At 32.1% G+C, this 24,429-nt stretch overlaps 3 protein-coding genes and 1 long non-coding RNA gene across 4 annotated transcripts; 2 read left to right on the top strand and 2 right to left on the bottom strand.

The window, feature by feature from the left end:
* The first annotated feature begins 859 nt into the window (after positions 1 to 859).
* On the top strand, positions 860 to 4,844 carry LOC124844776 (nicotinate N-methyltransferase 1-like). Its single transcript, XM_047321783.2, has 4 exons — positions 860 to 1,370; positions 1,487 to 1,823; positions 1,900 to 1,964; positions 4,337 to 4,844. The coding sequence occupies exons 1-4, from the start codon at positions 1,014 to 1,016 to the stop codon at positions 4,628 to 4,630; spliced, it is 1,053 nt and encodes a 350-aa protein (XP_047177739.2). The 5' UTR covers positions 860 to 1,013; the 3' UTR covers positions 4,631 to 4,844.
* Positions 4,845 to 6,752: 1,908 nt separating this feature from the next.
* Positions 6,753 to 8,372, bottom strand: LOC124844763 (F-box/FBD/LRR-repeat protein At3g14710-like). The gene is made up of 3 exons (XM_047321770.2): positions 7,425 to 8,372; positions 7,120 to 7,254; positions 6,753 to 7,031 (listed from the first exon to the last, which is right to left on the bottom strand). Exons 1-3 carry the CDS (start codon positions 8,370 to 8,372, stop codon positions 6,753 to 6,755), a joined length of 1,362 nt encoding a protein of 453 aa, XP_047177726.2.
* Positions 8,373 to 18,013: 9,641 nt separating this feature from the next.
* Positions 18,014 to 21,070, top strand: LOC148201421 (uncharacterized). Its single transcript, XR_015784778.1, has 2 exons — positions 18,014 to 19,229; positions 19,393 to 21,070. It is a non-coding gene; the product is annotated as an uncharacterized LOC148201421 (long non-coding RNA).
* Positions 21,071 to 21,385: 315 nt separating this feature from the next.
* Positions 21,386 to 24,322, bottom strand: LOC124844774 (F-box/FBD/LRR-repeat protein At3g14710-like). The gene is made up of 4 exons (XM_047321782.2): positions 24,187 to 24,322; positions 23,040 to 23,997; positions 22,408 to 22,551; positions 21,386 to 22,312 (listed from the first exon to the last, which is right to left on the bottom strand). Exons 2-4 carry the CDS (start codon positions 23,994 to 23,996, stop codon positions 22,022 to 22,024), a joined length of 1,392 nt encoding a protein of 463 aa, XP_047177738.1. The 5' UTR covers position 23,997; positions 24,187 to 24,322; the 3' UTR covers positions 21,386 to 22,021.
* Positions 24,323 to 24,429: the final 107 nt, after the last annotated feature.

Raw genomic sequence — 24,429 nt, 5'->3', positions numbered from 1 at the left:
TAATATCACAAACCATTTTTTTCCTTAGCAACACACAACCTTCCAATTGGGTATACTATCTATCCACATAGTTTCTCAAGATTAACAAGTTTCAAAAGAAACATCATGCTCAATCAATACATCAAAAAGTTAATTCCCCTTACTTGGGTTTTTCGGTGAATTCTTTAAAGGCCCTTTGGTTCCTAGAAAATCTATGACTGCAACAAGGGCCCCTGTACAACTCCTTGGTACTCACAATCTTCTCCCTATTACTCATTACGCTCATGGTGGAGGACAAAAAGTGGTGGTTTCTCTCTTGCGCACTTTCTCGAGTTGTTCTAGAATGTAACTTAGGGTTACTTCTTATTTCGCACACAAGTCACCGAAGGCCGCGCATTCTTCCTCCCCCGTTGTCGTCGTCGTTGAAGATACCCAGCTAGTGGCTCCCCACGCTCCCGGGTCTTGCTGGATTCCCTCCAGTACCCACCGGATTCTCATTTAAGATTCGTGGAGCTTATAATATGATGGCAAAACTTCTGAGGAAGTTGTTGGAAACGGAAGTTATCTGCTCTGCGGTGATTGTTATGTGAAGAAGGTTAATTCAAAGGTGAGAATTATTAAGGTGGAGCCCTCTGATGCAAATGCAATGGTGTTGTCATTCCATCATGATCAGAGAGTGATTTTGGACTAGATTGAAAGATTTGCGGATGCTGTGACCGTTGAAATTTGCACCTAACATATCATTTTAATTTTTTTAAAATATATACATAGTACATCCTCTTCAAATGTGTCACGTATTTATAACGTCACATTAACATTAACAAAGGGACAAAGAGGAAAGTAAACCCATTACCACCAAATATATTAAATCTATTTTTAAAGGTGCAAGATGAACATTCTAAGGTACAGGAGAACTGCTCTTTCCCGTTTCACTCTCACGGGTTAGCTAGCATTCTTTCACCTATAAATCCCTTCCACAATGCTTCCTCTTCTCACCACCTTCAAAACTCTGTAACAACAATATCAAGAAGAAGATGGAAAAGGAAGGCACGGATTCTCGAAAGCAAGCGAGACTCGTCATCATCGAACTGGCCAACATGACAAGCGTTCCGATGGCCCTAAACGCCGTCGTTCGCCTCAACGTCGCCGACGCCATCTGGAACTCCGGCGCCAACATCCCCATTTCCACCGCCCAGATCCTCCCGCGCATCCTCCCCGCCGGCGACGCCGAGAACCTCCAGCGACTCCTCCGCGTCCTCACCAGCTACGGCGTCTTCCAGGAGCACATCGACGCCGGCGAACGCAAGTACTCCCTCACCGAGGTCGGCAAAACGCTTGTCACTGACGAGCAAGGCCTCTCCTACGGTGCTTATGTGCTTCAACACCACCAGGTCACCGACGAGTTTTAATATTTTAGGGAAATGTTTATCGATTAATTTAAGTTAAAAAGAAAATGAATATTAATAGAAATGAATGACTGATGTGAACGGTGTAGTTGTGTCGATAGGACGCGATGATGCGAGCGTGGACATTGGCTCACGAGGCAGTGGTGGACCCTACGAAGGAGCCGTTCGAGAGGGCGAACGGAGAGAGAGCGTACAGGTATTATCTGAAGCACGAAGAGATGAACAAGTTGATGGTGAAAGCCATGTCAGGGGTGTCAGTGCCCTTCATGAGAGCCTTGTTAGAGGGCTACGATGGCTTCCAAGGTGTGGAGAGGCTGGTGGACGTGGGTGGTAGTGGCGGTGACTGCCTTCGCATGATCCTGCAGAAACACCCCACCATCAAGGAGGGGATCAACTTCGACCTCCCTGAAGTTGTGGCCAAAGCACCACCAATTCCATGTGAGTCACTGTTAGGTTCTTGTTTCATGAGATTATGACTACATGTGATTGATATCATCGTCTCATTCATCTTTAGATGTAACTCATGTGGGTGGTGACATGTTCAAATCTATTCCCCAAGGAGACGCTATCTTCATGAAGGTAAGTTCGTTCCTTTATTTCAATTTATTTAGGACAAACTTTTAATCTTAATATAGAAAACTTTATTCATTAAGACAATTGTTTGGTCTTAAATAAATTTATAAAACAAAAAGAAAAGATAATTAACAACATTATCTAGTTGGTTTAATTATTTAATTGGTTCTCAAATTCATTTGTTAGTGTCAACTTTGTTTTGTTAATTTCATTCCTACTTTATATAATTGTACAAATAAGTCTATTTATTATCATTATTATTATTATTATATTATTATTATTAATAATATATTATTATTATATTATCATTTAGGATTTGAATTAATTATTACATAAACTAAAAGAGAAAAATAGAATGATAGAAAATGAGAACATTAAAAGGTAAAAATATATATTTATAATAAACCTTGTTACGTTGGAGCAGCAATAACTGTGTTTCTCATACTTAAATTCTGAAACATATACTAATTCTGTTTTGGTTATGTTCTTTTTTCCAAACAATGTAAGTACATCACTTCTTTATAAGAGTAGAGAAAAGAAAAAAAAAAGTGAACTTATTTATCAGTTCATGATATAGTTAATTCTGTTTCTGTAAGATTAACAGAATGGACTTTATTGTTGCAATTGAGAACGAAATTAAAACTTTTTTTTTAAAAGAGGATGAAATTGAAGTTTAGAAAGAAATTGAGACTTTTAAGAATGAGGACGAAGTTAACATTAATTATTAAATTTAGGAATTAATTAAGAATTTAAATTTAAATTTTTTAATATATACATTTAATATTTAAAATTAATTATTTGAAAATATCTTATCTGAAATTTCACATAAAAATTAAATTAGCTTATAAATTTAAAATGGCCAGTTTTTCCTCCCGAAAAATAATTTTCATCTTTAAACTTCAGATGTAGTTATGATTCTTTTTATTAGAGATGCCTTATCGGCATAATATTAAGGTTTTTTCTTTAAAACAAGATTACGGTAGTTAGACACTAACAGTGTAATAATGGAGACACAATTATGGTGGGATGAATAGTTGGTATTTATGGATTTTTATTATTCTTAGATTACAAGTAGGATTACTCTCTGAACAACTTCATATTGTTCTCTGTATTATCACATTTTTTTTTTAATTCTGAAACTATGTTTATATTTTAAAATATCCTATACCTTTATTTTTTTTCTTTAATTAATATTTTTTATATAATTAGTTAAACAAACATCGGATTTGGCCACTAGGTTTTTTCGTTTATTATTTCATTAATTATTATATTATAAATGAAACGGATGTGTCGTAATTTTTTTCTTCTAAATATTATTTAATTTTATTTTAAATTTATTATATAATTATATATAAATTAATTTTATTTTATTTAATAAAATAATTATTATTAATTTAATTTATATATTATTATTTAATCAGTTATTATAATATAAAAATGTTATAAACGAGACGGATCGAGGTTTTTTAGTTTATTAATTTATATATTTTAAATTAATATATAAATATTAATTAATTTTATTTTAAATTTATTATATATTATTATTTAATTAATTATTATAATATAAATATTATAAATGATGTCCATACGTTAACTGATGTCACATCCGTAGTTTTTTTAGTTTATTAGTTTACATATTTTAAATTAAAATATAAATATTATTTAATTAGATTAATAATTATTATTTAATTAAATTAATAATTATTATTTAATTAAATAAAATAACATTAATTTTATTAATATATTATAAAAAAAATTAAAGTAATTTATAAATTAATTAAAATATAATATTTAAAAAACTAAAAAAATATTTAAACGAACGTGACACCTTCGTTAAATATAATTAATTAAAATATATGTTTAACATATATATTTTTTTTTGAAGCATATGTATAAGTAGTGAATAGATTTTCATTTCTCGAATTGAGTTTCGAGTAGAGACTATCATATCCGATGGTTTCATCTCTAATAGGATAATACATTTAATTAATTTTATAATTATTAATTGATTCATAACTTTCGTTCTGTTTACTGTATTTTATTATAAGCATTATAGAACACAACCTATTTTAACTAGATTTCTTGCAAAGCACTAATTATGAATAATAATAACAAAAATTATTACGATGGATTGGTGCAATACTTTAAATAAATTATTCATCTTACTTTTTATCCGACGTATTCATCTGAAATTCCTAACAAACAAAAGGATTTCCGTAATGAACAATATGTAGATTCATGTTGTGAGTAAATTCTTTTCCAGTGATCAGAAGATTTTGAGAGGATTAAATGGTAGTGTTTGTCACTGTATACATTGTTGTGTATATATGACATCTGATATAGTTTTGCTGAACAATATATTGAACATTGTTTGGCAGTGGGTGCTAACAAATTGGACGGACGAGGAAACGAAGGAGATAATGCGGAACTGTCACAGGGCACTTCCTGAGGGAGGGAAACTGATAGCTTGTGAGCCAACGCTGCCAGAGAACTCAGATGAGAGTCACAGAACAAGGACTTTGCTTGAGTGTGACATTTTTATTATGACAATGTACAACGGGAAGCACAGAACTGAAGAACAGTTCAGGCAGTTAGCCATTGATGCAGGTTTCCCTAGTTTCCGAGCCATCGATGTTGACCATTTCTTCTCTGTTCTTGAGTTTCAGAAATGAAATTAAGGCAACCATTCTTCTCTGTTTCAAGGGCATTGTTCTGTTTCACAATAATAGTACCCTACCATTTGTCATAAGAAATAAGAAACAGAGTAACCACAGAGTAGTACCCGCTATGTAGTTTTGCTTCTTGCATTGCACCTATTTAATTGTTTCCTGTACTCTTTGTAATGTTTCCTGAAAAATCATAAAATAATTTATATTTTTATTCATATACATAATATATTGTTCTTATAATATTTTATTCTTGCAAATTAAGAATTAAATAGGAAATCTATAACTCGGCACTAAAGTAAAGAAGTTTTTTATTGTACAATATTTTGTACACAATTGTAAACTTTTAAGCACAATTAAAAACAAATATACAATCTAGCTAATCAAATACCTTCTTCTCAACACTCCCTTTTAAATAAATATCATACGATCACAATTTTTTTATAATATCCGAAAATCTTGGCTTATAACTGTAAAATATCTATCATTTGATCTTCAGATAGAATATTTGAGGTTTAATGTCTCAATAGGTCCTTATTTTTGTCTAGAATTTCAAATAAATTCCTTTATTTTTTGACGTCTCAATTGGTTCCTTATTTTTGTTAATTTGATGCAAATAAATCATTTCCGTCAATTTCATCAAACGGCGTTAATGAGTGTGTGACATGGCCTGGTGACACTGCATTTTTAGTACACGTGTCAATGTGAATGCGATTTTTTAAAATTTAGAATTAAAGAATTAAGTAAATATATTATAATTTTTGCTGAAATTAATTAAAGAAAGGCAAAGATGGAAAATGATATTATTCTTTTTGCTGAAACATCCATTTTCTCTGCAATTGGGAAATCAAGAGGAAGAAAGTGAAGACGAAGGTGATGGTAACGAATATGACAACTCTTCTAATATTGCAGCTAAAGGCTGTGGGTTGTTACCTATATTACATATCAGGAATTCATTGTGCTTAATGAATCCTGTGGCTGCAATGAAAATGAAAAACCAGGTTTCCTTGCCTTCAGCAAGCTCAAGTGGTTTTTTTTGACATATTTACTTATAATCATGAATATTTTCTGCAGTTGGGATGCAATTCACAGGAATAAATCAAGCTCCAAGGCACCGTCACCAGACAAGCAAGAGGGTAAAAAGAAATTGGCTAGTGCATCAAATAGATTTACCTATTATGGTGAATTACTTCCAAGTAGACTCTCTCCCTTCCATCGCTCAAGAGCAGCTGCTACTGGTATATCTCAAAAAAACTTCGTATTCAGGTAGTCTCACACTTGAAAAGACATTAGTTGCAAGGGACATTAGTTGAAGATTCAAATATCAATACCCAGCAAATTGTTTTAGTTAATGATTCAAGAAAGCATAGTTCTGATTCTGTCATAAAATTATGGTACAAGAGCCCCAAAATACAAAATTCCTCCAATTTGATTTTGATTTCCCACTTGCAGTGATGTTTTAGTAAAAAAGAACAATATCATTTTTCATCTTTGCCCTTTCTTTAATTAATTTCAGCAAAAATTATAATATATTTACTTAATTCTTTAATTCTAAATTTTAAAAAATCGCATTCACACACGTTTTTATTGACACGTGTACTAAAAATGCAGTGTCGTCAAGCCACGTCACACACTCATTAACGCCGTTTGATGAAATTGACAGAAAAGATTTATTTGTCAAAAAATAAAGGGACCTATTTAAAATTATGGACGAAAATAGAGACTAATTGAGACATTAAACCAATATTTGACAAGTTTAGAATCTTTCATCGTTTTTTTATCTTTTTGATGAAAAAATTATTAATCTTCACTTGTTTCATTCAGTCATGTTAAATAGATTGTAAAAAATGTGACACACGGCTATATTATCACAATACAAATGAACGAGACTCCTTGTATTACTTAAAAAAATCCGCGACATTTATTATAATTAGAAAAATAACACAGTAATTATTTCTTACAAAAAAAATACAGCTTAACACCTTTATTTAGCACCAAAATTCATAATCAACCATTTCAATTATTTTTTTTATTGAATAAGGGTCTATTTAAGAAAGAAGATGCTCTCAGAACAGAAAACATGGTACCCTAAAACACAAAACATGGTTGGCCTATGAACAAATATGTCCTAATCGTGTGAAAAATCAATAATAGCACAAGAGAAAGCTTTCTTATATGAGAATAGCTTCTCTTTAAATTCCTCTAACACCTTCGATTTCCTCTGCCAATATACAATGGAGAAGCTCATCCTCTCCAGCATTAAAGCATTTTCCATCACAAATTTTGCTACACAGAGTTCATGCTCAAATCCCTTCAGTGAACCAAATTTCACAACCTGGAGAGTAGACGTCAAACATTCCGGCACAGCAGCAGAGTTCAAAAGCTCCATGTCGAATATAGATATTCCCTGATCATTAATTAATCATCAAGACAAGAAGTGTAAAAGGGTGTAACAAAATTTGGAAAACCTGAAATCTTTTTGCACAAGTTATTACCTTTAAAACTAGAGTCCTGAGAACCGGTGACTTGAGAAGCAAGCCTAACAAGAGGTCACCAGTAACAAAGCCAAGATCCAAATGGCTCAACATTCCAAATAAAGGTAGATTAGCCACACTTTCTTTTGCCAGTTCCTACACAAAATGAACGTTTATTGAAGAGATAGATCCAATACTGATAAGATTTGAGACTAATCATAGTAAATATTGATAACACTTCCTGTTGCAATGCACTCCAATTCATGTATCATTACTCTTTACCGTGTTCGAATGGTATGGAACGAGAATGGTTAAAGGTTGCTTACCTGCAAACCATCTAATTTGAGACATTTCATTTTCCTAAATTGTTTGAGAAGCACAAAGACACGGGACTCTATCATCGTATCTTTCTTCTTCTCACATGGGCTCACCGTTATAGTGAGAGAAGAATTACTAGCCGATGAGGGATCCAGCAGCTTGAAAAAATGTGACATGGAATCATAACCACGATAAGTAAAGTGTTTCAGATGAGAAACAGAAAACTCCACCGCACAGTTATTCGTTGCATAAGAACTGGAATTGTCTTCCACTATGATAACGCTTTCAAGTTGAGGCACCTCTAGACTGACGCGTTTTGCTTTTAACCAAGAGCAATTCGTTGTTTCAAACACTTTTAGAACTGGTAAACTAAGATTGAAATCTGAAACAGAGTCATGAGTAAATAAAACTCCAGACAATTTCAGGACTTTTAACTGTCCAAAATAAACATAGGTTTTAGTAACTGTAATGGCACAAGAAACCATATTCAGCACCAATTCTTCCAAACAAAAGGATTGGAAAAGAAAATGAAATGCCTGAGCTGGAAAGGACATCTCAAAATGTGTGACAATACGAAGATTTTTAACCTTCTTTATCAAGATATTGGATATCCAAATATTGAAAAGGGCCACATCCTGGTTTTGGACAAGAACAAGTGAGAAACTTGATGGTGTTGTAAGAAGAAGTACCCTATACACAAAGTTTACGAAGTTCTGTTTTCCTCGGGTCCTCTTCTTTGGAGAGAAGAACAAATTGTCGTGTATGTCCAACTTGGTAATGGATGTCCAGCGATATACCCATGTCTTGGATAACACACTTGTTCGAACTGCGTCTTTGGTTGGCAGAAAGGAGAGTATGCAACTTATGAGTGATTCCGGAAGTTCGCTGATTCTTTCTCCACTTTTTGTTCTCTTCAAATGCTTTTGCTTGCTTGAGTAAATGTATGAACCAGACATCTTTCTTACAGTGAAAGACATGCTTTTCTGATTGTCTTATTTATACTTGTCTCTATCACTAAGACTCTTGTTCCAATTAAATAGCTCAGTATATGGACTGTTTCTTAACTCTATCATATCGGTACTGTTACTGTGTTGCATTTATAACTTGGGAGAGTGAAGAGGTGAGAGAGAAAGAAAAGGGAGACGAAAGAACATGCAACTATATAATACCAACCTCCTGCACTTACATGTGTGAATATCCGTTTTAAAATAATTCACATGTTACATGTGTGAATATATATCAATTTTAAAATAATTTGCAAATATTGAAAAGTATATATTTTATATATTTTCAAAACAAAATATTATAAAAAATATATAAAATTTAATATAAATGAAAAAAAATATAAAATAAAATTTAATCCAAAATATATAAATTAATTTTATTTCTTTAATTAAATAAAATATAAATTTAATAATTATTTTTATTTATTTTTAGTAACAAATATTTATGACCAGGTAGTATAATATCATATCCAATCTATTTATAAACAGATATTAAAATATCTGTTATTTATAATTCATAAATAATAAATATTTAGATATACTATCGAAAATTTTATATCCATATATATACACACACACGTACTAATGAACTTTTTTTTTCAATCCTAATAATAAGTCAATTTTCCGTGATACCAACCAAGCGTGTCTCGTGCAAGGAGGTAAAGAAAGAAAAAAATAAAGGCAAATGTCAATCATAGTTAAGAAATTGTAAAGTACTATGTATGAAGTTGTCTGTTAAAGTTACTCATTAATATAGTATTATCGCTTTTTTTAATACATTTACGTGAATTTCAATGGACATATCTTATTTTAATTTTCTTAATGAATGTTATTAGAGAGTACTTATTGAAATGACCCTTTCTTTATCATAATAAAGCAGTTGCGTTATGTTAGTAAATTGTTGAAGCTGACCTTTTGCGTGTTGCATTAGTGGGCAAATTCATAAGATTAAAAATTAGGTTTAATCCTTTTCGACATCCCTATTTATGTACGAATGTCTCAGATGGGTCCTCGTTTTGTAAAATGTATCCAAATGGTCCTTAATTTTGAAAATTGATATCAATTGAGTCCTTTCCGTTAAGTTGGCTGGACGGCGTTAAAAAAATTGATGAGTGGATGCTGAGATGACGAACGAACGCTCGTCCAGTGTGGAACGAACGGTCGTCCAGCAGTAAGAGGTCGACGAGCGTTCGTTCTCTGGTGGACGAGCGTTCGATCGCTGGTGGACGAGCGTTCGTTCGCTAGTGGACAAGCGTTCGTTCGTCATCTCAGCATCCACTCATCAATTTTTTTAACGCCGTCCAGCCAACTTAACGGAAATGACTCAATTGATATCAATTTTCAAAATTAAGGACCATTTTGATACACTTTAAAAAATGAAGACCCAATTGAGAAATTCGTACATAAATAGGGATGTCGAAAAGGATTAAACCTAAAAATTACTAAAAACGCATCACAGTCCAACAAATAAAGAATAGCCAAAAGCCTCATACCACTAATTAACTCTCTTTAAGATTTTCATATTAAACTTTCACAATATAAAGAAAAACCGTTTTCTTTCTCTTTCAGATAGCCTTCGTGTGTATTTTAATGAGTATATATATATATATATATATATATATATATATATATATATATATATATATATGATATTTTAAATGTTCTATATAAATCTTGGAGTCAAAGAGATTTGTTTATTTCATTATTTGGATACATTATTAAAAAATAATTATTGCCATTTTCTTAAATTCCCTTTCGAAATCCCGTTCCCAGATGTATCCTTCGGTTATGTTTTGATCAACTATTTTTAATAAGAATTTATACGAGAAAGAAATAAGAAAAGAAAGAATGAAATGAATATTTTTTTTATAATCTATATGTATGCTGTTTATATGAGTAGAAAGACTTTTTAAATGCAATGGAGACTTTACTTTGATTTAATTTAAAATATTTTACGTCAATAAATAACTTTTTATTAATAATTGAAATTTTAATTGATTAAACATAATCACGTTAATTAAAATTAGTCAAGATTTTATTTATTGATTAAGTTTTTTATTTAATGAGGAAATAAAAGAATAAACATAGAAATAGTAAATTTTAATTGACACTGTATTTTGATTTAATTTACTTTAAATAATATAAAATTTCTCACTTTTAATTTTAATTGAGACTAAAACACTAACAATTAATTAAAATTTTACATTGATTAATTTGTAAATCTACAACAACAATTAATTTAACAATATCATTTAAATAACGAATGAAATCTATTTTAAAATATAAGCAGAAATGACCTCTTCTATATTATTTTTGTTTTTACAATATTTTATTTAATTGTTATTAATTTAATTTGTTACTGTGAAAATGGTATTGTATTGAATGAAATGATTCTCTTACATATTACACCCCTTCACTTAATCCTATACTTATAGGAGTAAGTGAGTGGTACACACCTCACACACACTCACATACAGCACACTCACAACTCACATCTAAATACAAATACAATAATTCTAACACTCCCCCTCAAGCTAGAGCATACATATTGTATGTACTAAGCTTGGAATAGATGAACTCGGTGTTGAACTAGATGATTTGTCTTCAAGAGTGTGAGGCAAACATAGATGGACAACAGCAGCTTGTGAAACTTCAACTTCAAAAGTGGATGAAGGAAAGCATTGGTGGCCAATGACAAACTGCAAGGACTGATTCTCCAATCAATGATGGATGAGTGACGGGATCAACAGTGGTAGCTGAAAGCTAAGAGCTACAAAACTGCAGGGACTACACTAAATCCTCATCAATGATGGCTGGGTGACGGGATCAACAGTAGTAGCTGAAATCTACAAAACTGCAGGGACTACACCCATATACATGTGACTTGCAGTGTCTTGGAAACGTACTCCCCCTTAGTGTGAACGGCGGAAATGTGGAATATCACAGTTGCTGGACCACTAAAAATAGAAACAAAATATTAAGCTATAATACTAAAACAAAGGCATCAAAGATCCAAATTGGACGTCCAAAATTCTTTGCTGGACAACTCCCAAGTGGTGATACGTAGCAGTGTATCACAAGAAGATCGGGCTAACTCTAGCACCGAACAGCGGCAAACTGTGCAAGAAGATCGGGCTAACTCTAGCACCGAACCGCGGCTGTGCCGAACAGCAGCAAATAGTGCAAGAACATCGGGCTAACTCTAGCACCGAACAGCGGCAAACTGTGCTAACTCTAGCACCAAACAACAGCAAACAGTGCTAACTCTAGCACTGAACAACGGCAAATAGTGCCAAACAGCGGCAAACTTCGCTTGGACAACGACAAAACGGCGCTGGACAGCGGAAACGGCACCTGGACAGCGGTCAATAGTGGCTGGACAGTGGTCAAAAGGGGCCTGGACAGCGACAAACGGCGCCTGGTCAGCGGCACACGGCGTCGGACAGTTGCAAAACGGCGCCTGGACACCAACGGCAGAGACGAAGATGGCAGCAACGGCTGCTCTGATGGTTGAAACAAAGAGAGGGAGCTCCGACGACGGCTATGGAGGTGTCGCGGGGAAACTCCGGCACCGGGAAGGCGGCGCGTGCAGAACACGCGGCCGAGACTGGCCGAGAAGAAGCGGCGCGTGACAGCTGGTGCGGAGGTTTCGGACGCCGGCACCGGTGGGGTTGGTCGTCGCGTGAAGAGGCGAGCCAGATCCAGTGGTCGCTGGTCGGAACGGTGACGGTGGCCGGCGACAAGGCGGCGCGTGGCTATACGCGTCCGAGATCTACCGGAAAGAGGAGCCGCGTGGAGGCGCGTTGAGAGGAATCTGGTGTTGTCTCTGGCGGGGTTGGCCGTCGCTCGAGGAGACGCTCCAGATCTGCTGGTCACCGGTCGAAACGGTGACGGCCGGCGGCGGACTGGCCGGAAAGAAGAGCTCCGTGGCGGCGCGTTCGGAGGATTCTGGTCCTGTCTCCGGTAGGGTTGGCCGTCGCTCAAGGAGACGGTCCAGATCCGATGGTCACCCGTCGAAACTGTGACGGTGGCCGGCGGCAGCGGCGGCGGCGGTGGCGACGGAGTCAGCAGCGATGGCAGCGGAAAGTGGCGGCGACAGCAGTGGCACACTCGGTCTGAACGGGTGCGCAGAGAAGAAGAGAAAATGGAATTTGAGGGCTGTCACCGGAAACTGTAGGGGCTGCCGGCGGCCATGGCGGCCGGCCGCCGGCAGACAGTAGAGACCCTAGAGGTAGATCAGAGAACCTGCTCTGATACCATGTGAAAATGGTATTGTATTGAATGAAATGATTCTCTTACATATTACACCCCTTCACTTAATCCTATACTTATAGGAGTAAGTGAGTGGTACACACCTCACACACACTCACATACAGCACACTCACAACTCACATCTAAATACAAATACAATAATTCTAACAGTTACCAAAATCCCATAATACTATTAACCCATAATTTATATTAGCATGTCATAATCATTTGCATTTTAATTATTTTAGGTTCTTTTTTTTGGTTAGCATGTCATAAGCATTTGCATTTTAATTATTTTAGGTCTTTTTTTCTTGGTAGATTTTTAAACATAATATCTTTAATATATTTTTGCATATTATTTATATTAACTAATTTTAATTGAATTGGGTTAGATTTTTTATTTTCATCTTTGTATTCTATTGTAAAAATTTAATTTCGTATTTATTGAAAATTTAATTAAGAGTTAATTTAATCTATCTCATTTGTTAACTACTAATGTTAATTTGATAGAATCAACAACAAAACCATTATCAGAAAATATGACTAATATTTTTAATCTTATTTTATTTCTTTCAGTAATTATTTATTTACTTATTTTGATTTTATTTGTTTTATATATATATATATATATATATATATATATATATATATATATATATATAATTTAGTTTGTGTTTTGTAGGATTGAGTTATTTAAAATTTTTTAGTAAGTGAATGGCGAGAGCTCTTTTGATAGTGAAATGAAAGAGGCGAAAGCAACAAGTGTAGATGGGGCAACAATGAATGTAACAGTGAAAGAACAATGAATGGTGTAAAAAGAATAACAATAGATAATTTTGAAAATTTCACAGTACTCATTTTTTATGTAGGTTAGAGATCAAGTTTGATGAAGATTTTGTGAACCTGACTAAAAAATCTCCTTCAAAATTCATTTGTCAGAAATAAAATTTAATGAAGTTTTTTAATTAAAATTAAAAGAAATGATTGAAAATTTAACTCCTCATCAAATTGATAATTTTTGTAATAAAAAATAAGTACATTTAAGGAAATAAAGTAGCATAGAATGTAGTTGGAGATGTTTTTTTTTCGGAAAGTACATCGGGGAAAAATGATCGTTTCTCTTATTATCTATTAGTTACTTTTAAAACTGATCGGGGAAAGATGTAAGTTATTTTATTGAAAAATTTGAGAGAGTGGAATAGAGGAGTATAAAACTGCATTGATCTTTTATTGGAGAGTGCTATTGTTTTTATAAAGCAAATAACGGAATGTAAATACACGAAAATGTTGACCTCTATAACCACTAATGTACTACTGCTCTTAGTGTCTAGAAAATAGCAACCAAATCTACCAGTCAACATGAATTTTATTTTCCTAAAAAATAGTATAATATATTATTTTAATTTGTTAATTTCCAATACTCATCAATCAACACTCCTCCTTGACTTTGGAACTACAAACTCCAAGCTTTTGTCTCAAGAACTCAAATCTATATTTTGGAAGTGCCTTGGTTAGGATATCAGCCACTTGATTTTCTGTTTTGCAGTAGACTAGTTTTACTTGTCCTTCTCTTTCGAACTTCTCTTAAAAAGAAAAGATTTATCTTAAAATGCTTTGTTTTGCCATGAAAAACTGGATTATTGGCAATTGAAATTGCAGCTTGATTATCCACAAAAATCTTTGTGCTATCTTCTTGTTCTATGTGTAAATCAACCATGATTTTCCTTATCTAGACAGTTTGATTTACAGCAGCAGCAACAACAACATACTCTGCTTTTGTTGTTGATTAGGCTATAATTTCTTGCCTTTTGGAACACCATGAAAAAACTCCAGAACCAAGAGAGAAACAGCAACCAGAGGTGCTTCTCATATCATCAACACATCCTGCCCAATCACTGTCTTGATAACAAACTCACTGAATGCATGATATCTGGTCGGGTGGCAGTTAAATACATTAAGCATCCTATTAAGGATCTAAACAACTTTTCATCAACCTTTTCAGCTCCATCTTCTCTGCAAAACTTTTCTTTTTGGTTCATTGGAGTTGCAGCTGACTTACACTCTTCCATGTTGAACTTCATAAGTACTTCCTTTGCATACTTTTCTTGGCACACAAATATTTCATTTTTCTTTTGCTACACTTGCATACCAAGAAAAAATGTCATTTTTCCAAGGTCTGTCATTTCAAAGACATTTTCCATTTCTTCTTTAAACTTGTCAATCATCTCCTTACAATTTCCTATAACAAATAAGTCATCAACATAGAGAGATATCATAAGTATATCTTCATTCACCTTTTTAACATATAAGGTATACTCACTTAGACTTTTCACAAAGCCTAAGCTCATTAAATGTGCATCAATTCTACTATACCAAGACCTTGGTGCTTGTTTTAAACCATATAATGCCTTTTTCAGTAGATAAACCTTGTCTTCTTCTCCTTGAAGAGCAAAACCTTGTGGCTGTTCCACAAAAATTTCTTCCTCCAAATATTCATTCAAAAAAACTGATTTTACATCCAATTGATGTATAAGCCAGCCTTTTTGTGCAGCTAGTGCTAGCAACAATTTATGCTGAGACACAATGTTGTGTCTTGAATCTCCTTCATTACCATCACGTTCGCCATGATTGAAGTGACAATGGTCTTACGGAGGCAAAGTATAAAGAGCAAAGAATTTGGTTTTTATGGTTCTCTCTAGTTTTCTGATTATATTTTTTGAATCAAAACTTCTATATTGGTTAAAGTTTTTAACTGGTATAAAAAATGTTCTCCAATATTACTTTCTGTTACCGTGCTACTTTTATACCGGTTATAGGTCTAATCGGTATAGAAAAACACTTTTCTATACTTTCTATTACAGTTTTGTTACTGCGTCACTTTCGATACTTGTTCTAAGAGCAATCAATATAAAAGAGATTATCTTATTTATAATACTTCCACTGTATCACTTTCTATACCTGATAGATTCCAACCAGTATAAAAAGTGTATTTTATACTAGTGATCATATATAAGCGTAACCACATAATATACTAAATGATTTCTTTACTATTTAAATTTTTTTTATAAATAAAAAGGCTTATTTTCTGTATACTTGAAATTTAATAGTGTTCTTGTAGAACTGAATGTACTCTGAAAAGTCTCCTCTGCGCTACAAACTCTGTACTATGTGATACCCATCCTCCAAGCCTCATTCAATAATATTTATAAACATATCTTATTTACCATGAAACTGATTCCGCAGTTATGGGGTTTTGATGTGCAGGTGCAATAGTTAGCTTACCATTGGAGAGAGAAAATTAAATATAAAATAAGCATAATGTAATACAACAAATTTAATTGGAAAAATAAAAGAAACTATTAAAAAAATTAAAATTGCAAAAAGATTAGAGAAACTTGTGGTGAAGAAAATTAAATAAAAGATCATAAATAATAAAATGAAACAAATATAAGAATTAAAAGAAGAAATAACACCATGAAGTAGTTGAGTCTGTTTAAGAAATAATTAAATATAATATAAAATAACTAATGGAAGAAATTAAGAACAAGAATTACAGAACAATTTAACAAAAATAAAGAACAACGTTAAGGAAATAGCAATATAAACATGGCATTAGGAAAATAAATGACGATAAATATAAATAAACATTAAATTAACTGAGAAGTTAGTGGAAATATAAGTTGTTAATTTAGACTCACCCTAATAAAGTTTAGCGCCAATTTAATGAGACGTAAAACATGTACAGAAGTTGCTTAAAAAAGTCCGTTTGCAATTGTTTTCCGAACATGCCTTTGGTGCTGAGAAGAAACGGAGCTTGAAAGTGGAAACGGGATTTTAAATGTCAAATTTAGTAGTATTTTAACTATGTTTACAAGTATTAGGAATAAGTGATTATAGAAAAAAGGAAGAGTGATAGTAGCTTATGAAGAAGGACTTCTCAGTAGTTCGAGCAGGGAAACAGAAGAGTTTATAAGGTGATGATGTGTACTTGAAAAACGGAATGGATAAGATTTTTGTACTAAAATCCATTATAATATTCATTTCTTGATTTTATCTTATCCATGTGACCAATTTCATGGAACTTAATTGGTTGACTATAGAATATTTTTATTTTATTTTTTTCATAATCATTAGATGGTAAAATTAATTTTTAAATGATTAACCAGGAGAAATTAGATTACATGTTTAGAATAGTTTTAATTTTATCAATTTATATACATTTTTATGAGTTTCCTGAAATATTTGTATACATCATTTATAGTAACTATTTTTCACAAAATAATTAAGTAATTAGCTGTTAAATCCTTTTTTTGTAAAAATTAATATAATCTTTGAAATTAAATTATCAAATCAAAATCATTTAATTGTAACTTTTTAAAAATATTTTAACTCTAAATTGTCTATTTAACCGTTCACAATGATTATGTCTCATATATTATCAGGATAAAGACTTTAAAAAAATCCTATAATTATTATTAATTATTTAGAGTAACCTGTTTTCTTCCAATTCAGCTTTAAGATATATATTTAATCAACATAACAAGTTAAAAAATAATAATAGTTTCAGAAAAAATAAGTAATTATATTCTCTTATAACAGAAAAATAAATACATGTAATCCAAGTTTACATATTAATGAACTTAACCTATTAACTTATTTTTTTACATGAGAGAAACTACCTTTTAAATTCAAAATTTAGTTTTTCAAAATTATGAATATTTTTATATTTTTAACGACATATATGGAAATCATCTTATTTATATAGAAATCAATAATTTTACCATAATAATCCATAATTAAAAAAATAACTTTTAATTTACAATACATTTCTATTCAATTATTAACTTTTCTTAAGCATCATATACTATTAGTAAAAAAGTAACTCTCCCACTACAAACTAGTTTATAAATAAAGTTAAGTTAAACCCAAAATGTAAATTTTAAAAACTCAAACAATCCAAATATAAATTGTAATTTAAATATAATCTTCATGAATACTTTCTTTCACAATGTACTGATTTCTACCATATTAAATGGATTTTCAAATATGTCAGAAGTATATAATCTCATTGAGGAAAAAACTTCATATCCCAAAACCCTTCAAACAGAAACATTCAGAACCCATTAAAAGAAAAATATATATAAATACGTATACATGAATTTAATAATAATAAAAATTATACCTCTACACACATAATTTTTTACATTCATTCGATATTATTATTTTATTTTTTTATTCTTTTTTTAAATTACAAAAATTTACTTTTTAAAACCATTTTATCTTTTGTTAAGCGTATCGAATGAGTTCCTAACCATATCCAGTGTGTGTGTGGAGGAGCCAATGTTGACTAGTGTCATATTCAAATGGGAATTACTGAATGATCCTTGAAGTTTTGGACCATTGGGTGGTGAGACAGTTGTTTGTGAGCATGCTTATGGTTCAGTACACTGACTGCACTGAAATAAAGTCATAAATTGTAGATAGAAGTGAATTAGACCACAAACACATGATTGTGTTATGAGCTGGAGGGAGATTCCGTGTGTGGAAATTGAGCTGTAATTCACCCTCTTCCTTCTGTTTCCCTCTGTTTCCCTCTCATTGCACTCTCAAAAGCTCTATAAATCCAAACCCTGCAACTTGCTTCTTTCACATTTCTTCTTCTTCTTCTTCTTTTCTATTCACCTATAACACACCATTCTCTTAATGTGGACATGGAATTCAGCACCATCTTTTGTATATTTGTTTATTCTCCCTTCATGCTTCTCTTCAACTAATTGCTCACTTCCATCACTTCCAAACACTAGGAATGGTTACTCCCTCCCGGTTACATTGGTTGTTCTTACATTCGTGAAACCTTTCAAATGTGTTCCCTTTCTTTGCCACACAAATAAAAACCTTCATATCATTGCTTTCACTTCCAAATCTTTGCTTGTTACTTCATTTATCTTCATTTGCATGTTCATTGCTACCCGATTCTTTGCCAATTTTCTTTTTCATGATCATCACATAACTACTTTGAGACATTGGATTGGAGGGCTTCTTTTTCTGGAATCCAAATACGAGTTTAGGTCCCATATCGGAAAGAAATGAAAAAGTAAAGTAGTACTCGTCAATTCATTTCCTTAAAGTTTTGAAAAGAGAGCGGTCTCAATTGTATGATTCGAATCAGATCTCATGTGTTTTTCTAGTGTACTTTCTCCTGGTTAGACCCAACTGTTTTAGGAAAATGGTGCTGAACTGAAAATTTGACTTGTTACTTTGTGAGGAAGAAAGTGTTTGGGTGTTGAGAATACATTTGAAAGGTTTCTCCTATGTAAGGTCCACCTATGGAATCAGGAAGGAGAAACTGGTCCTGGTGTTTGCAGGGGAAAGACTAGAGCAGTTACTTGATTAGAATAATAAAGAGAAAAGGAACAAGCAAGCAAAACGTGGCGCTTAGTTCCATTTCAATATTTGATGTAAGTGGCTTGAAATAGGTGAATAGGGAAGAAGATGAAGCAAAATTGATGACCAGTGAAGAAAAAGCCAGCACAAGGCTCCATCCACTTCTACTTAATGGTATTAATCAGTTCAACTATCTTACTTTCATGACACTTTGATCATTTTTTTACTCACAATTATTCCTGCTTATTCTGTTTTCTATTTTACTGTTATGAAACTAATTGCCCCTTGTCTAGTTCATACTTTGCATGATTTAGCTGCCTTTGCCCTGCAAGAACAGGTGAATAACCAATGAAATAGAGCATTCCCATCTCTCTTCAGAGCTCCTTCTCAATATTATGTAGTGTGCAAATCAATTGTCCTGCCTAGACAGAGGAGCAGTTATGTTATTTAAAAACGAATCATAAAGCCCATCCATTCATCATTTTTCTTTCAAGTCAGTGTTTTTATGTTTTACAATTTGTAATTGCATTATATTTTATGATAATGTATTTAAAGGGAAAAACTTTGAAGCCAAATATTTTTCCGTTATTTACACCTACCTAATTGATTAGCAGGTGCCTTTTGGTTAAAACCCATTTTCCAACACACTTAAGCGCTTTATTATCGTAAAACAAGATCTTTTATCCAACCCCGTATAAATATATTATTCAATACATCTTATAACAAATAGTTACAATTTTGGAGATCTATGACCAATTCACACCATATAAATGGAATAAACCTCATTTTATTAATTTTATAAAGTTCAGTTAAGCTTAATTTCACAATCTTCTAAAAGTTATTTAGAATTTATCTTAATTGTGATTTGGGTCTATGGGATCATTCTTTATTAAGTTTTTCTTAATTTCTGAACTCGATATTCTCGACATGAGAGAGAATGTTGGAAATCTCATAGTAGTTATTGGTAAAACCAATTTATAAGATAAATAATAATAAGATTGTCTAATGCTAGTATTTAAGATAATTTTTTTTCATATGATGATTTTCACTAAGTTAGTTTGAAGTTCTTGAGTGTTTATAATAAACTCTTAAATTTCCTAATACTCATATGAGATAATTTCTTCTTATTGTCTTGTTTTGTGTGTTCTTTGTTTGTTCATCAATAGTAGATGTATTTAGCAATTAGAGTTATACTCATTCTTCCATTATTTGTTGACTCATTTTAGCATGATGTTCACCATAAGCCAGTTTCATCAATCTCTATTTGTTATTGTTAATTAAGATTCTTGCAAGATATTGTTGGCTAAAAGAGTCATGATGCTTGATGATATTATAAAGCTTGAAGATTGATGAAGTGTGGAATCAATGTCTAAATTTGACTTAGGATAGATATCTTGTGTGTATCTTGCAATTATTTAATATATTAAAATTATGTTTAACAAGTTAAGTGGTTTGCATATATAGTATTGTGAATAACATGTTTAATCTACTTAATAACAATCAATAAGTTTATTTCACTTAAGTAAGTGAAATCAATTAATTGATAATTACTTTCAATCAGTTAAACATGTTAGTTTACAAACTATATAACCTTTCCTTTTATGTGAGACTAAGTATTCTCTCAAAAATCATTCTGGAAATATGAAAAATCTTGTTCTCTCTAAAGAAGACCGTGTTGTTATTGTTCATGATAATTTTTCAGAGGTTTCGAGCTATTATTGGTCATTGTTGGTGTGTCGAAGAAAGACCCTTGATTGGTTAGGGATTGTGTTTTGTGTATTCTTTTTGGTGTGAATCCAAGTCTGCAAGACGGTTTTTTATTGTGCATTTAGTGTTTTTTATGTGATTCAAGAAACTTGTTTTGTGTGATTTGTGTTTACAAAAATTCAATTATAAGGATATTGTAATTTCTTATGTAAATGAAAGGTCAAGTTTAGGTTGTCTTGGTTCCATTGGATATAATAGCTTCATTTGAGTCAATCAATATAAATATTCATGTGTACTAATTTAGTTTTTTTTGTATTTTACTATTTCTAAGTAGCTTTTATCTATCAAATCTTATATAATAATAATAATATATAATAATAATATTAAATACTAATAACAATATTATATAATAATAATATATTAATTTTAAATACAAAAGATAAAACAATAATCTTATATTTTAACTTAAATTTTTTGTTAAATATTTATGAAAAAATCTATCAAAGAATTTATAAAATTTATATTTCCCTATTTTATTATAACTTATCTCTTCTCTATTTAAATTATTTATTAATTTTTTTAAATTCTATTATTTGAAATAATTTTTATCAAAAAATGTTATTTATAAATATTATTTTATATTAATATTATCATGGACAATTTAGTAATCTTTATTTTTTATTTATTAAAATATATTTTTAATTTATCAAATCGATCAAATTTTACACGAATTTCACAAATTTTACTTTTAAGTTCAATCTCAATCACATCCAAATTCATTCAAAAAAACAACACACAATTTATTCTCAAATTCATCCACTCCTTCTCGTTCAAATCATTGTCCAAATCTATTCAAGTGAACAAAGTCTAAGAATTTTCATTAGAAATAAGGATTTGCTCAACTAATTAAGAAATTGAACCTTCTCCTTCATTGCTTTTATATAATTTAAACAATTTGTAATCAACTGACAAAGTTTGAACCAAATCTTATGTCAATAAAACTGAATTCCTTTGTCGCTTTAGTAATCAAGAATTGATTTTGATACATGAGATTCCTATTGTATTATTATTGATAACTAACTATATACTACATTTGTCATACCAGATACTTTTTTTCTTCTTCGAAGAAACCAATAATTATTATCATATAATTATGATAAAAAGAATCAACATTTAACATTAAACATTAAATGCACATGATAAATCATGAATATCTTTATCTCATATAAACCAGTTCCACTCCAGCTATCAGTTGTGCATCAGGAACCATTGACTTGAGAAAATTGTATCATGAGAGAGCTTGAACACTTTGGCAAAGAGAGTATCTGTTCCTTAACTCTCTCCATATCAATATCTGAATACTGCAGCCAAAAAGCAGTACAAATAGTCATTTTCTCCAAGACTGCTGCATTTGCCATCACAAATTTTGCCAGAAGAAGCTCATGATCATGCACATTAAACTCTTTGAACTGAAAAGCTTTGAAGCTAGACAGAAAGCACTGAGGCACTGATGTAGAAACCAAAGCATCTTTATTGAAGTCAAATACCCCCTGAAACATTTTTTATGTTTAACGTGAGTAATCCACCATTTGTAAACTAGAACATTTTAATTTCAGTGAACCAAAAGCAAGAGTTCAAAACTTACATTTTGTAAAACTAGAGTCTCAAGCGTAGGAGAATTGTGGAGTATGTTCAGCAGAGCTTCACCAGTAACTTCATTAAGTTGCAGATATGTCAATCTCCCAAAAGCTGGTAGAAGGGTGAAAATATCAGCAGCATTCACTAAAACCTGTATATGGCAAGGGAAAAATTGTTCAGCATCAAATTCTCGGACAAAGCATCCATTTTTATTCTTTCCTCTGTTTATAATGTAAGATTGACAAGGTTAGGAATATCATGATTCAAACTAGGTATAGAATCCTGGCAGGTAGACTTTGAGAATAAATTATGATATCACGTCACACATTTCCACAAGCAAAAACATGTTTAAATATATAAATGCACTAACAAATGAACTGTGTATAATATAATAAAATGGACATCTGATAAATTTTTAAGAATATATGCAAAAGGTTAGAAACTTGCACAGTGGTACAACATGTAGAGTTGTCTTGTCAGCTCACCTTAACTTAATTTTTTAAATTATCATGTCCCGTTGTATTTGACTATTGACGGTTGACAAAATTACCTCATAAGTATACCAATTTTGAAAGGAAAATAAATGTCAGTCATATCTTTTCAAATTTCCAATTACATGTGATGAAAAACAAAGCCTACCTTGTACAACAGTAACTTTAAGCGTTCCACTTCACGGATCTGTGTAAGAAGTTTTTGTGATTGAAACCCAAGTTTTTCCATATTTTCTTTTCTGTCTTCATCAATGACAATCACTACAGAAGCAGTTTGAACTGATGATGGATTTGAAAGAATGATTTCCTTCTCAAGATCACCCTCGTAAGAGAAATCTGTCAGATGGGGAGAGAAAATCTTGATGAAAGATTTGCATGGTTCATTTGATAGAGAGGTCCACACTGATATGGAACACTTTTCAAGTAGAGGTGCTTGTATACAAAGATTCTGCTTAGTTGACCACTCACACCCTCTTGCTTCAAACACTTTGAGAAGTGGGAAGCTAAGAATCAGATCTTTTGAATAGATGGGGGATTCACTCAGTAACTTGATCCCAGAAATGCTAAGAGTTTGAAGGTTTGGAAGACATGCAAAGGTTGGAACACTGAGACTGCATGTCATTTGAAGCGACAATTGCACAAGAGAGTTGCAACTAAAGAGAGAATGGGAAGGAAAGTGATCTTTATCAGCATACTGAATGTGAAGTTTCTGAACTCCTTTTTCCAATATAGAGGAGATCCATGCACCGACCATGGATGGTTCATAATGATAAGAAGTTAAACAAAGAGAGACACTTTGTGTGCTTAAATTGCCAAGGTGAAGAAGCATTTTGTTCACAAAATACTCATATTGTTCCTTTTGCATCTTCTTCCCAGAAAAAGGCACACTGTCATTGAACTCTAGATTGGTGATGGATGTCCAAACATCAATCCAACCTTTTGATAACACACTGGTACGCACTGCCTCCATTGTTGGAAGGAAAGACAAGATGTGGCCAAGAATGCTTTCATGTATTTCGCTTATTATGTCTCTTTCTTCAACCTTTGCTTGCCATCTAGTAAACTCTTTTGCTATACCCTCCACAATTGCAGCACTTGAATCCATCCTGGTACACAATTTGTAAAAATGTTAAGCATTCACATTGGAATAACACAAAATCCCCATGTATCATATACTATAGAGTCATAACATCAAGCATATGGAATGCAGCATTTCATTGGGGGACTAAAATGTTCAGTGCAAACTGAGAGAACTAGCAGTTAAAGGAAACAGAGAACACCGTCAAAAATTTTACCTGGGAAAAGAATGATTTTTGTAAAACCTTGAAGGTGTTAGAAATAATGAAGAATTGGATTGTCAATGGTTCTAGGAGGATACATTTGTGTTGTATTTATAGTGTGTTGTATAAAACATAGTGGATAAGAATGAGAATGGCACGTACACAGATTCGATGAAAAAGGTGGGAAGAAAAAGTGGTATTTCATGTTACAGTCATATTTGTTTTTATTAGTAACGATAACTTTAATCATCATCAAAC

This window comes from Vigna umbellata, chromosome 3, assembly GCF_029865625.1.
Source record: "Vigna umbellata cultivar VRB3 chromosome 3, Vumbellata_1.0, whole genome shotgun sequence".
NCBI classification, from domain to species: domain Eukaryota; kingdom Viridiplantae; phylum Streptophyta; class Magnoliopsida; order Fabales; family Fabaceae; genus Vigna; species Vigna umbellata.
The sequence above is the reverse complement of the archived record's forward strand: the minus strand, read 5'-3'. Positions and strand labels throughout refer to the sequence as shown.